The sequence below is a fragment of the Vulpes lagopus genome, chromosome 21 (assembly GCF_018345385.1).
Source record: "Vulpes lagopus strain Blue_001 chromosome 21, ASM1834538v1, whole genome shotgun sequence".
In the NCBI taxonomy this organism is placed as follows: Eukaryota; Metazoa; Chordata; class Mammalia; order Carnivora; family Canidae; genus Vulpes; species Vulpes lagopus.
The window spans coordinates 39,412,693-39,426,327 of NC_054844.1; the positions used below are offsets into that span (position 1 = coordinate 39,412,693).

The 13,635-nt window shown below is 39.6% G+C and overlaps 1 protein-coding gene across 1 annotated transcript; it reads right to left on the reverse strand.

Annotated features, from left to right (window-relative positions):
* Positions 1-274: 274 nt before the first annotated feature.
* Positions 275-1,186, reverse strand: LOC121479791 (olfactory receptor 8S1-like). Its single transcript, XM_041735591.1, has one exon. The coding sequence runs from the start codon at positions 1,184-1,186 to the stop codon at positions 275-277; it is 912 nt and encodes a 303-aa protein (XP_041591525.1).
* Between the last annotated feature and the right edge of the window lie 12,449 nt (positions 1,187-13,635).

Consider the following 13,635-nt stretch of genomic DNA (forward strand, 5'->3'; position numbering starts at 1 on the left):
AAACTCTTGAACAAAATAAACAGATTTGGACATAGTCTATACTACTTCATCCCAGTATGTATTTCTCAGTCTTCATTGAATTTTCTTGCCAAATACTATAAAATAAGCAATCACACACTTAAACCTCTATTACCAAGATCCAAGAGGTTATTTTCATCAAATGGCAAATTTTTGAAGTGATCAAGTTAGACATTATTAACATATTTCATCACCTGTTCTCTCATTGTCTTATAACCAAATACAATATGAATTTTCCAAATATAGAGAGACACAGTTATTGCTTCAACATTTTATGCAGAGCTGCCTTCACCTCCTGGTTCTTGAGGCTATAGATGAGGGGGTTCAGCAAAGATGTGATCACACTGTACTGAATGGAAACCACTTGTTCCAACTTAGAGCCTGAGAGGGGAGTCATGTACCTGAATAAAGCTGTGCCATAGTACAAAAGCACCACAGTGAGGTGGGAAGAACAGGTAGAGAAGGCTTTGCCTTGACCCCCAGAAGAACGGATGACTAGGATGGCAGAGATGATTCTAGAATAAGAGAAGAGGATGAGGGGAAGTGTCACAAATCCCAACAATGCACATGACCCAGCAAGGAGGACCTCATTGGCAGTAGGGTCAGTGCAGGACAGAGGGAAGAGAGAAGGAAGCTCACAGCAAAAGTGAGGGATGACATTGGGGCCACAGAAATGTAAGTTATAGGTGAAAAGACTATTTGGCAAGGAGTTTAGGAACCCCACTGCCCATGCTGCAATTATCATCCCAACACAGAGAGGCCTATTCATAACCACACTATATAGGAGAGGGTGGCAGATGGCAGCATAGCGGTCATAGGCCATGGCTGACAGTAAGCAGGCCTCTGTGCTCCCAGAAAATATGAGAAAGAAACTCTGGGTCACACAGCCCCATGTAGAAATAGTTTTCTTTTGAGCTAATAAATTCTGCAGCATCTTAGGCATCGTTACTGAAGAAAGGCAGAGATCTAGAAATGACAGGTGACCTAGGAAGAAGTACATGGGTGTTTTAAGGTGAGAATCATTTCTGATCACCAGGATCATCATCAGATTCCCCATCAAGGTCAAGAGGTAAATCACCAGGAACAGTACAAAAAGCATGGTCTGGATCTGAGGATTTCCGGACAATCCTATGAGGACAAACTCGGTAATGATGGTAAGATTTTTCATGATTAAAGTTACTGGCCCTAGAAAGAAACATAATGCAGTTGAGTCATCCCAGATTAATAAGACTTTTAAAAAAATGTGACTTCCAGCTTAGAGGTATAAATAAAAAACTATGAGGTCAAGAAGTTTCCCTCTGGGTCACATTCACCATCCCCATTATTATTTCAATTCTGGTGGCATCCCCAAAGTGCTTCCTCTGTAACTGGTTCTTTGAACTTTAATACCCATTTATTCAGGAAATATTTAATAAGCATCCAAGTGCTGGATACTGTACCAGATCCTGGGGATACAAAGTTGCTTGAGACATTATTCCTGCCCTCAAAGGGCTTAGAATTTAACAGGGCAGAGAAACATGTAAAGAAGCAAAATAGTCTGTAATAACATAATGCATAGGACACAGCAATGGCACAAATATAAATTAATTGTCTCTGGATAACTTGGAAAATGAAGAATGGGTAATGCTTAGCCTGTTTTGGGATATTTACTCCACTAAGTAAACAAAGTGGAAGACGGTGTTCTAGGCAAAGGAAATGGCATGATCAATATATAGGGGAGGCATGAAATATTAGTGCCTCTCTGAAGAACTTCATCAGCTCAGAGTGGTTGGGTACAGGGTGATTCACAAGGGCATGTGGTGCTAAGTGTGAAGGTCATGTGATCAAATTCGTAGTTTAGAGACATTCACCCTGGGGACATGTGGAAGATGAGCTGGAGGCAAAGCAACATAGAGTTAGGGCAGTGAGTTCATTCTTTTAGTAGACACCAAATACCTACTATGTGCCCAGCACAATTCTAGACTCTTAGGGTGTATCATTGAACACAACAGACAAAAATTTTTATCTTCACAGAACTTACATTCTAGTTGGGAAATTTAGAAAATAAAGACATAAGTAAGTAAGTATAATGTGTTAGAAGGTGCTATGTGCTATATAAAATAATAATAGAGCAGGGAAAGGGAGACAGCTAATATGGGGGTAGAGGAGGGCAGTGAGGTTTGCAATTTAAATAGTGTGATCAGGAGAGGAGTGACTGAGATAGGGTTATTGGAACAAGGATTTGAAGGTGATGAGGTCATTATCCCTGCAAATGTTCTATGGATAGAAAATTGGGGGAGTATAGCACTGAGTCTAGTCAGAGCTGGTGAGGGGTTAACAGAGGCTGTAGCAGTGAGAGATTAGAGGAGGCAGATTTGAGAGATATTGTTGAGATGAATTCTAAAGAATGTCATCACCAATTTGTTGTTTAGAGTGAAAGTAAGTAAATTAAAAATGATTCTCCAGTTTTTGCCTTTGGTAATTGAGTGGTCCCATTCACTGCAACAGGAGCATATTTGAGGCAAAGATAATAAACACAGTTTTGAATATGTTGTTTGATGAACCCTGTGAGACAGTGAGAGGGTGTCCAGAAGGCACTAAGAGATAGGGTCCTGAAGTTTAGAGAAGATATTTGGGCTGAATATATGAGTCAAAGAGTCATAAACAAACTCACCCAGAGTGAGCCCATTTATAAGAGAAGACGCTCTAGGGTGGAGTTCCATATGACAGAAAAAATCCAATGGAAAAAAGAGAAAGAGAAACACAAAAGATCTTGTACTCATTAAGCATGGTCAATCATGGACCCATGCCTTTCTGATTTGAAGGACCCACTGGAGGTCATACAGCACAATGTCCTGTTGATAGTTGAGGAGATTGAGGTCCAATGAGGGAAGACATAACTCCTGCCACCAACTCCTTTAGTCACCAACCCACCCATCATCCCTGTTTCTCTTTCTCTGCTTATTGTGTTAAGAACCCTCAGGTCTCAGCTCAAGGGTCATTTCCTCAGGGAAGCCCTTAGTCTGCCACTATAATTTTCTTTTGTCACATTTGGTTTTCTATTATTATGCTTGCTATAATTGTGGTGTTCAAACTCACAACCCTGAGATCAAGACCTGAACTGAGATTAAGAGTTGGATGCCTAACCAATTGAGCTACCCAGGCATCGCAAAATAAATAAACTTTTCTGAATATAGAAGAGAGGTACTCCCAAACTCCCTCAACCTGTCCCCATCCCTGTAGTCAGTCTTTGTCTTATTACCCTGCTTTGTCTTCATAACACTTATCAACATCTGGTATTTTAAAGTACATTTATTATCAACTTTCTCTTCTACTAGAATGTAAACTCAAAGACTTTTTCCTGTTTTGGCCATTACTATATATCCCTAGCACTTAGAATAATGCCTAGCATATAGAAAGGGCTCAGTATATATTTGATGAATGAATTTGTTTCATGTATGTCTGTGTTTTGAGAAGTTCCATGAGGACATAGACCATGTCGGTATTTTTTATTTTTATATCCTCAGAGCTTAGCACAATGCCTAAAACTTAGTAGGCACTTAAAGTTTATAGAATAAAATCATAAAAAAAAATCACAAGATAGCTTTTGCACACTATTCAACTTTTAACATATCATATATTGGAGCTCAGAAAAACATTTTTGATCACCGAATAAGTAAAAGAATAAATAAAATAAATGAATGTATGATTCATAGGCAACCCTGTTAGTGAGACAAACTGCCATTGGGCAGTAAAATGTCATATTATTCTCTAATGCCTGTGCCCCTGTTCTAAGGAAGGGGACAGTTTGAAATCCCTGTGACTGTCTTGGATGGATGGCAATGAGGCTGTACAAAGAGTCAGAAGACCTTGACACGAGTCTCAGCTACTAGTCAGGCAGTGTGGCTTTAGGCAGTAGGCAAATCTGTATCTGAATCTCTATTTTCTTTTTGTTTTCAAAGATTTTATTCATTTATTTGAAAGAGAAAGAGCGCATAAGTAGGGTTAGGAGCAGAGGAAGATGAAGAGAGAGAAGCAGACTTCACACTGAGCAGAGAGCCTGACATGGGGATTGATATCAGGACCCGGAAATCATGACCTGAGCAAAAGGCAGATGTTTAACTGACTGAGCCACCCAAGGGTTCCTGATTTTATGTTTTGTCATTAGATTTATCTCCCTAAGTCTACATGGCAATAGATAAAAATGAATTATTTTTAGGATTTAACATTTCTGGTTTCTGGTAAGGAGGGAAGATGGTAGCAGAGTAGGAGTGTTGGACCCTGGCTCACGGGTGCCAACATGTCCCGGCGGACGCCCTAGAGACTCAGACCCCAGACAGGCAGATGCAATTAGCAAGAGGGTTTATTGGACATTTGCGCAAACGGGCTCTCCGCCTCCGAAGAGGAAGAGAGCTCCGATTAGCAATTACAGGCATCTTTTAAAGGCAAAAAGACCGCTTAAAGGCAAAGAAACCGGGGGAGTAGCATAGCATCCAGGTTATTGATTTCTCAACATGAACCTGTTCAGGGACATTTCAGTCAGGGCGTGGGGGGGGATGGTTTTCTTATCTTGGACAACCAGAATATTTTTTGTTGCTTAAATTCCAGGGAGGTGCAGGGATGGGCTGCCTCTGGATTAGGGCTGGTCCTACTCACAAGGGGGGGCGGGGGTTCTTCAGGAGGATCCTAGGCTCATCTCACCCCATGAACAAAACTAGATAACTATCAAATAATCCCAAATACCCCAGAAATCAACCTGAAGACTGAAAGAATAAACTCCACACCTAAAGGAAGAGAAGAGGCTACACAGATGAAGGTAGAAAGTGTGGAGATATGATTTAGGGAAGAAAGGAATTGTGGGTACTGTGGAGGAGAGGAAGCCATGGTCACAGAGAAGAGTGAGAGAGACTGGAGGACACAGGGAAATGCACAAGGAGAACATTTCCCCCAAAGCCATTGGCTTGGAAAACGAGAGAGACTGAATTTTGTGGGTTCTTGCAACCAACAGAGCTGAAAGCCTGGAGTATTAAAGGGCAGTAGGGTTGGCCAAGATAGAGCCTGGGGCACTGTGCCACTCTTGGAGAGAAGGCAGGGAAACAAACTGGGGACAGATGGCATGGAAACAGTGATCTGAAGAATGCAAGGGACACACAGGAAGGTGATTATTTGCTCTTCTTGGAATGCATCCCTGAGAGGCAGCATTCACAAGAATGCATCTCTAGGAACAAAGAAGCTAGCTGTTGCCATTTTCCTTCCCTGCCCCTCAGCATAAACACAGACCTGCAGGAAGCAGCACAGTGCCAACATTAGCTGCCTAACTTGCTTACACTAAGCCCCACTCCCCTGCACTCCAGCGGGACTGCCTTTCTCAGTTAAGCTTGCTTCAGCCCCAGTGTGGCATGCCCCTCCCCCAGAAGACCCCACAAACCCCTGCCCACATCAGGTTGCCCCCCCCCCAGAGTTCTTCAGGGCCTCAATTCTGGTGGAAGTGTTACCAGGCCTCATTTCACAAGCAGACCAGAGTACATCTGGTTAAAACTCACTGCATTCAGGTCAGGAACCAAACACTGCCCACAGCACGCAAGAAGAGCCTCTTTAGATGATTGACCTGAAGGGTACAGCAGCCAAAATACAACAGCAGAGCACAGGTAGCACACGCCAGAGACATTTCCTGAAGTTCCAGGCCCTGGGCACTACATGACCTCTTCTTTATAACCATTACCTTCAGGAGCAGGAGACATGGCTTTTCTAACACCGAGTAGAAGGTAGAAACTTAGACAAATGCCAAGACAGAGGAATTTATCCCAAATGAAAGAACAAGGCCATAGCCAGAGATCTAAGAAAAACAAGTAACATGCCTAATAGAAATTTTTTTAAAGATTTTATTTATTTATTCACGAGAAACACACACATACACAAACACACACACACACACACACACACACACACAGAGGCAGAGACATAGGCAGAGGGAGAAGCAGACTCCATGCAGGGCACCCAATGTGGGATTGGCACCCGATGTAGGACTCGATCCCGGGACTCCAGGATCATGCCCTGAGCCGAAGGCAGATGCTCAACCACTGAGTCACCCAGGCGTCCCACCTAGTGGAAAATTTAAAATAACAATCATAAGGATACTTACTGGGCTTGAGAAAAGAATAGAAGATATCAGTGAGATCCTTGCAACAGAGATAAAAGAGTTGAAAAACGATCAATCTGAGATGAAGAATACAATAAACAAGATTGGAAGCAGGTTTGATGCAATGAACAGGACACTGGAAGAAGCAGAGGAACAAATAAATTAGTTACTCAGAAGACAAAATAATAGAAATAGTAAAGATGAACAAAAGGGACAAAGAATTATGCAACATAAGATTTAGGGAACTCAGTGACTCATTAAACATAATAAAATTCGTATTATAGAGGTCCCAAAAGAAGAGGAGAGAGAAATATTTCAAAAGAAAATATATTTGAAGAAATAATAGCTGAAAACTTCTGTGTTCTGGGGAAGGAAATAGACATCCAGATCCAGGAGGCACAGACAACTCCCATCAAAATCAACGAAAGTAGGCTAACACCAAGATATATTATAATTGAATTCGCAAAATAGAATAATAAAGAAAAAACTTTAAAAGCAGCAAGACAAAAGAAGTCCTTAACTTAAAACGGAAGACCCATAGGGCTAGCTGCAAATCTCTCCACAGAAACTTGGTAAGAAGGGAGTGGCGCAATATATTCAACATGCTGAATGGAAAAAAAATTGTAGCCAAGAATACTCTACCCAGCAAGGCTGGCACTCAGAATAGAAGAGATAGCTTTCCATACAAATGAAAGCTAAAGGAGTTTGTGACCACTAAATGGGATGCTTTGAGTGCAAAGGAGGACCAAAAGTGACAAAGGACAAGAAAAAAAATCAGAGAAAGCTCCAAAAACAAACAAAAACAAATAATAAGATGGCATGCAATGCATATCTGTCACTAATTACTTTGAATGTAAATGGACTAAGCGCTCCAAACAAAAGACATAGGTGTCAAAATGGATAAAAATACAAGACCTATCTACATGCTGCCTACAAGAGACTCATTTTAGACCTAAAGACATCAGCAGATTGAAAGTGAGGGGATGGAGAAATATTTATCACACAAATGGATGTCAAAAGAAAGTCAGAGTAGTGATACTTAACATTAGGCAAACAAGACTTTAAACCAAAGTCTGTAACAAGAGATAAAGGAAGGCACTATAAAGAGGACAATCCAACAAGAAGATCTAACAGTGGATCTTGTCCAGTGTGTCATTCAAAGTCATTGTTTCAAAAACAAACAAACAAACAAACAAACAAACAAAAAACAAAAAACAAAACAAAACAAAACAAAAACCACAGTCATTATTTCCTTGTTGATTTTCTGTTTAGATGCTCCATTAATGCAAATGGAGTTTTAAGTCCCTACCATTATTGTATTATTATCAATGAGTTCTTTTATGTTTGTTATTATTTTGTATATTTGTTTGCTCCCATGTTGAGTGCATAATATTTACAACTGTTAGATCTTCTTTAGGGGTTGGATTTCTTTCTAAAGAAATAAATGATATAGACACTTTAAAAAAATCCAATAGAACAGTACAATGAAACTAGGAGCCGGTTCTTTGAAAGAATTAATAAAACTGATAAACCTCTAGCTAGACTTACCAAAAAGAAAAGAGAAAAACCCAAATAAAATCACAAACAAGAGAGGAGAAATAACAACAAAGACTAGGGAAATACAAACAATTGTAAGAGAGTATTATGAAAAACTATGCCAACATATTGGACAATCTGTAAGAAATGGATAAATTCCTAGAAACATAAACTACCAAAACTGAAACAGGAAGAAACAGAAAACTTGAAAATCCTGATAATCAGCAAGGAAATTGAATCAGTAATAAAAAGTCTTTCAGCAGGGGCGCCTGGGTGGCTTAGTGGTTGAGCATCTTCCTTTGGCTCAGAGTGTGATCTTGAGTCCAGGGATCTAGTATGACATTGGGCTCCCTGCAGGGAGCCTGCTTCTCCCTCTGCCTGTCTCGGCCTCTCTTTGTGTTTCTCTCATGAATAAATAAATAAAATCTTAAAAAAAAAATCTTTCAGGGATCCCTGGGTGGCGCAGCGGTTTGGCGCCTGCCTTTGGCCCAGGGCGCGATCCTGGAGACCCGGGATTGAATCCCACATCAGGCTCCCGGTGCATGGAGCCTGCTTCTCCCTCTGCCTGTGTCTCTGCCTCTCCCTCTCTCTCTCTGTGACTATCATAAATAAATAAAGATTAAAAAAAAAAAAATCTTTCAGCAAACAAAAACTCAGGGCCAGATCACTTCACGGCAAATTCTACCAAACATTTAAGGAAGAGTAAATATCTATTCTTCTGAGACTACTCAAAAAGGTAGAAAAGGAAAGAAAACTTTCAAATTCATTCTATGAGGCCTGCATTACACTGATACAAAAATCAAATAAAGGAATGCCTGGGTGGCTCAGCAGTTGAGCGTCTGCCTTAGGCCCAGGGTGTGATCCTGGAGTCCCGGGATTGAGTCCGCATCGGGCTCCCTGCATGGAGCCTGCTTCTCCCTCTGCCTATGTCTCTGCCTCTCTTTCTGTGTCTTTCATGAATAAATACAATCTTGAAAAAAAAAGAAGATAAAGATTCCACTAAAAAAGAGAACTACAGGCCAATATCCCTGATGAACATGGATGTAAAAATTTTCAATAAGGGGCAGCCCCAATGGCTTAGCGGTTTAGTGCCACCTTCAGCCCAGGGTGTGATCCTGGAGGCCCGGATTGAGTCCCACGTCAGGTTCCCTGAATAGAGCCTGCTTCTCCCTCTGCCTCTGCCTCTGCCTCTCTCTCTCTCTCTCTGTTTCTAATAAATAAATACAATCTTTAAAAAAAAATTCTCAATCAAATATTAGTAAACTGATTCCAACAATACATTTAAAGAAACCATTTACCACAATCAAGTGGGATTTATTCCTGGGTTCCAAGGGTGGTTCAATATTTGTAAATCAGTCAATCAATATGATACGTCACATTAATAAAAGGATAAGAACCATATGATCATGTCAAAAGATTCAGAAAAAGCAAAACCCACAGCTAATATCATCCCTGATGGGGAAAAACTGAGAGCTTTTCCTCTATGGTCAGGAACAAAACAGAGATGTACACTCTCACCACTGTTATTTAACATACTACTAGAAGATCTAGCCACAGCAATCAGATGGAAGGAAGAAAGGAAGGTAGATACCCTTAAGGGAGTAAAGTGAATTGCAAAACAAAAGCAATTTGTGTGTGAACTCTGTTTTTCTGATAGGAACTAGTTTATTTTATGGTCTTTAACAAGTCAATTGATTCTTCTTGGTTTACTTTAAACATGGTGTTGAGCATAAGATAGTCTCCCTGATTTCTCCCTAACATCTTTTGTTACTCTTTTGTCTCATTATTTTAAAATTTCCCTCTTTTAACAATCTTCTACAATGTTTATGCTTTGGAATCACCATCTAGCATTCAATGAAATTCAATTCAAATTCATTCCAGAGCCTTATTAGTGACCTATCTAGAGCAATTTTTCTCCTGTGATGACTTGCAGGTGATACAATTCCTTGGGCAAAATTAAAGTGGCACCATGAATAGCCTGAAATCCTATGCATATGTGATAGATAGATAGATAGATAGATAGATAGATAGATAGATGTGAAAAATCTCAACTCTACCTATAATCAAAGACTTGCAAGCTAAAACTAGATGATGATACTGCTCTACAACTATTTATATGGAAATAAACTATTTAAAACTGTAATAAACAGTGCTGGCAAGATTTGGTGAGACTTTTATGCCCTTTTACATTGTTGGTAGCATTATATGTTGGTATAATACTTTTGGCAATATGAAATACAAAATATCTCTTTTGGAAATTTATCTTAAACACATGCTTCAAAAGAAGAGAAAAAACCTATGTGTGAATATGTATATTCCAGTGTTGTTTTTAAGACAGTAGCACTAGGATCAACCTCAACCTAAAGATCAAATAATTAGAGAATAGTTGCTACATTTCAGTGGAAACACATGACAATATTATCTACCGGTGAAAATGATAATTACAGAGAGGAAGAAACAAAATATCCATGATATATAGTTTAGAAAAAGATCAGAATATATAATTACTATAAATTCATTAGATTATGTGAAAATATGCATACAATAAAGATTTATATGAAATTAAAAACTGAAAAATTAACAGTTGTTAGGATGGTAACAGAATGGACAACTGCTTTGATTTTTACATTTAAAAACATGCTTTTTATACTTTCAATTAAAAAATATCTTTCTGGGGTAGATAATATACAAGCCACATTGCACCTTTTTACTTCTAACTCAGCAATTAATTAAACCCAATTCCAATAAGGAATATGCAACTTTCTTTTCTCATTCTATTTCTGCCATTGCATTTTTCTATAACAAAATTGAATTTGGTCTAAAAAGCCATTTCTTTAAGAAGGAGTCTTAGCTGCTCAGAGAATGGAAATAATAATAGTCTGATTTTCCTAATGCCTTTTGCCTGTCCTCTGTCTACAGGTTTTTCAATCCCAAATTCATGATCTAGGAAACTTGGCTGGTCCTGAGGCCACTGGGAAGGTTGGAGGCTAGAGCTTCTCTGTATTGAAAATTCCCTGTTAGAGAAGTCTCCCACCCCCACCCCCATTCCCCATAAAAAGCATTTTAAGGAAATACAGTGTCTTAAAGTAAAGGATGCTGTGCCCTTGTGGAATGGGAAGAAAGGGGTATCAAGGATGTTCTCTCTTCTTCATTTCTCACCCTAGTTGCAAACTTTGTGGTTTTCCCTGAGTAAATCTTTTTAGACATATGGTATTTAGTCATTTAGATAATGAAAATTTATTTTTAAAAAATTTTGTTTTATAATGAGAATGTAAAGGAAAGTTAGAGGTTATGCTTCATCTCTGAAAAATTCTAAGGAGCTGCACAATCAGACTGTGCTTTTAAATATTTGGTCTTGCTTGGAGATGGGGCTGTGAACTAAATAAATGAGCTCTCAAATTAACTTCAGCTTAAGATCCTGGCATTTAGCTAGGAAATTCCCCACCAGAGAAAATGAGAATACTCCAAACTTACTGCCACCCATAAGTCAGGAATTCTCCATCCAGCTGCCCACCTGATAGCTATAGCTGCCCCCTCCCCATTCAATCCTAAAGGAATCTCAACCTTTTGTCCAGAATCTGATATAGGAAGAATACAAACAGATTATGGATTAATAAAGTGACAAACTGGGGCATCTGGGTTGCTCAGTCAGTTGGGCATTTGCCTTTGGGTCAGGTCATGATCCCGGAGTCCCAGATCATGCTCTGCAACAGGCTCCCTGTTCAGTGGGGAGTCTGCTTCTCCCTCTGCCCCTCATCCTGCTCATGCTCTCTCTTAAGTAAATAAATAAAATCTTAAAAAATAAAAAAATAAAGTGACAAACTACTTAACCTTCTAAAAATTTCATCTCAGCCCAGCCATGATCTTCTTTTGTGAATTTGGGAAGGTACTTTTACTTGTTCTTCCTAGGCTCAGTTCCCTCTGCAGTGCAATGAAGGTCTAGAACAAATTTCTCACATTTGGTGCAATGGGGAAGATAGAGAAGGACTGTTGAGTCTAGTTTTTCTGCCTTGTTTTAAGAGGTGAATGATGTAGGACACTCAAATAACTCAGGTCTCAGGAAAAAGTGTTATTTTTTCCCAACCAGTTGAAAACTGTGTGTCTATTGCAGTTAAAGTCACCTTATGTTTCGTTTTGGATAAAGGATTAGGTGTTGACATGCATGGGCTCTGGTTTGAACCACTACCTGTTAAGAGGCTTTGGCCATCCTTTTTTTCTTCCTTTGTCTTCTTTATCTCTTCTGATTCAAGGAGAGCTCCTGGCCAATTTGTATGAATTTTATCATTTTTTCTAGTCTTCTCCTACTTGGTACCTATATGCTAGGCTGGCCCTTGGAGAAGGAGAGTGAATAATGAGGACCCCAGGGAGCCTGGGATAGTCTGAACTTATGGGGGAAGTCAGTTGTCTGGGCCCCTGGCACTCTTGCCACTATGGTAGTTTGAGCAGTGTGGAGTAAGGGGTGGGCACTGAGGACCTGTAAGTGCTCTGCTAGCAGGAGACTAGCCTGGGGTTTCCTCAGGTTTGGCAGAACTTTATCTTCCCTATACATTTGCTTATACACACAGTCCTACCCTCACTCTCTCACATACATGCAAACAGTTAAGCCTCACTTCTAGAATCACAGGATTTTTTTTAAGATTTTATTTATTTATTCATGATAGATACACACACACACACACAGAGAGAGAGAGAGAGAGAGAGAGAGAGAGAGAGAGAGAGGCAGAGACACAGGCAGAGGGAGAAGCAGGCTCCATGCAGGGAACCCAATGCAGGACTCGATCCTGGGACTCCAGGATCACGCCCTGGGTCAAAGGCAGATGCTTAACCCCTGAGCCACCCAGGCGACCCTAGAATCACAGGATTTTATGGAACATAAAAAATCACACAGATCATTTTATTTGAACCTCCAACCTGAAGCATGAGCTCCACACAGCCTCTCCCATAAGTGTACACCCAGCCTGTTAGAACTTCTTCAGGAATTCTCTTCCATCAGCTAACTACTGTAGAACTGATTTAAAGTTTGTCTCCACCCTGCCTAAAATTCTAATATTATATTACCTATGTTACCATTTCCAAAAACATCTAAACAAGCTTTAATAAAAACAAAGCAACAAGGAAAAACAAAAACTCCTCAGACTGCATATCCCCTAAATCTATGGCTGGCTCTCCTATTCTCCATCTCCTTCATATCAAGACTTCTTCATGAAGTTACCTATGAAAATAACTTCCCTATGAAGTTATCTCTTTATACAGTCTCTCCTTATCTTACTTTAGCTAGTTGAAACTTGTCAGTATTATCAAGTACTTCCAAAACCAAAGTTGCAAAATCCAATGTAACTTTTCTGTTTCTTCTCACCTGAATTTTCAGTGGCATTTGACACAACTGACTTCTCTATCCTCCTTGAAACATTCTTTTGTTGGCTTTTTTGATACAAAAATTACTGATTTCCTTCCTCACTCAATGGCTACTGTTCCTGTTTCTCTTTCTGGGTCATTCTCAAGTTCAACTAGAAGTGCTAGACTGTTCCACGACCTCCTCTTCACTTCATTTTCCTTAGATGTTCTATGTCAATCATATAATATCTCCAAACACCATATATACTCCAAGTACTAGCCCTGATCCCTCCCTAGAATAATATATACAATTAGATACTTGACATTTCACTTTGATGTCTAAAAACTATCTTTAACAATTTAGCTAAAATGCAACTAACCAACCAGCCAATCTAACAAACAAGTATTAAATCCTTAATTTTCACCCTCCTGGTGTGCATTTCTCCCAAATATGCTGATTTCTGCAAGTGATGTCACCATCTACCATTTGCCCAAGTAAAAATATGACTTATCTCTGAGCCCTCTTTTTCCAGTCTAATGTAGCAGCAAGTCCTATAACTATACTCTATTAGTTCTCCATAGAGTAGCCAGAGTAATCTTCAAAGCTTGTCTCCTTAAAAATCCTTTAA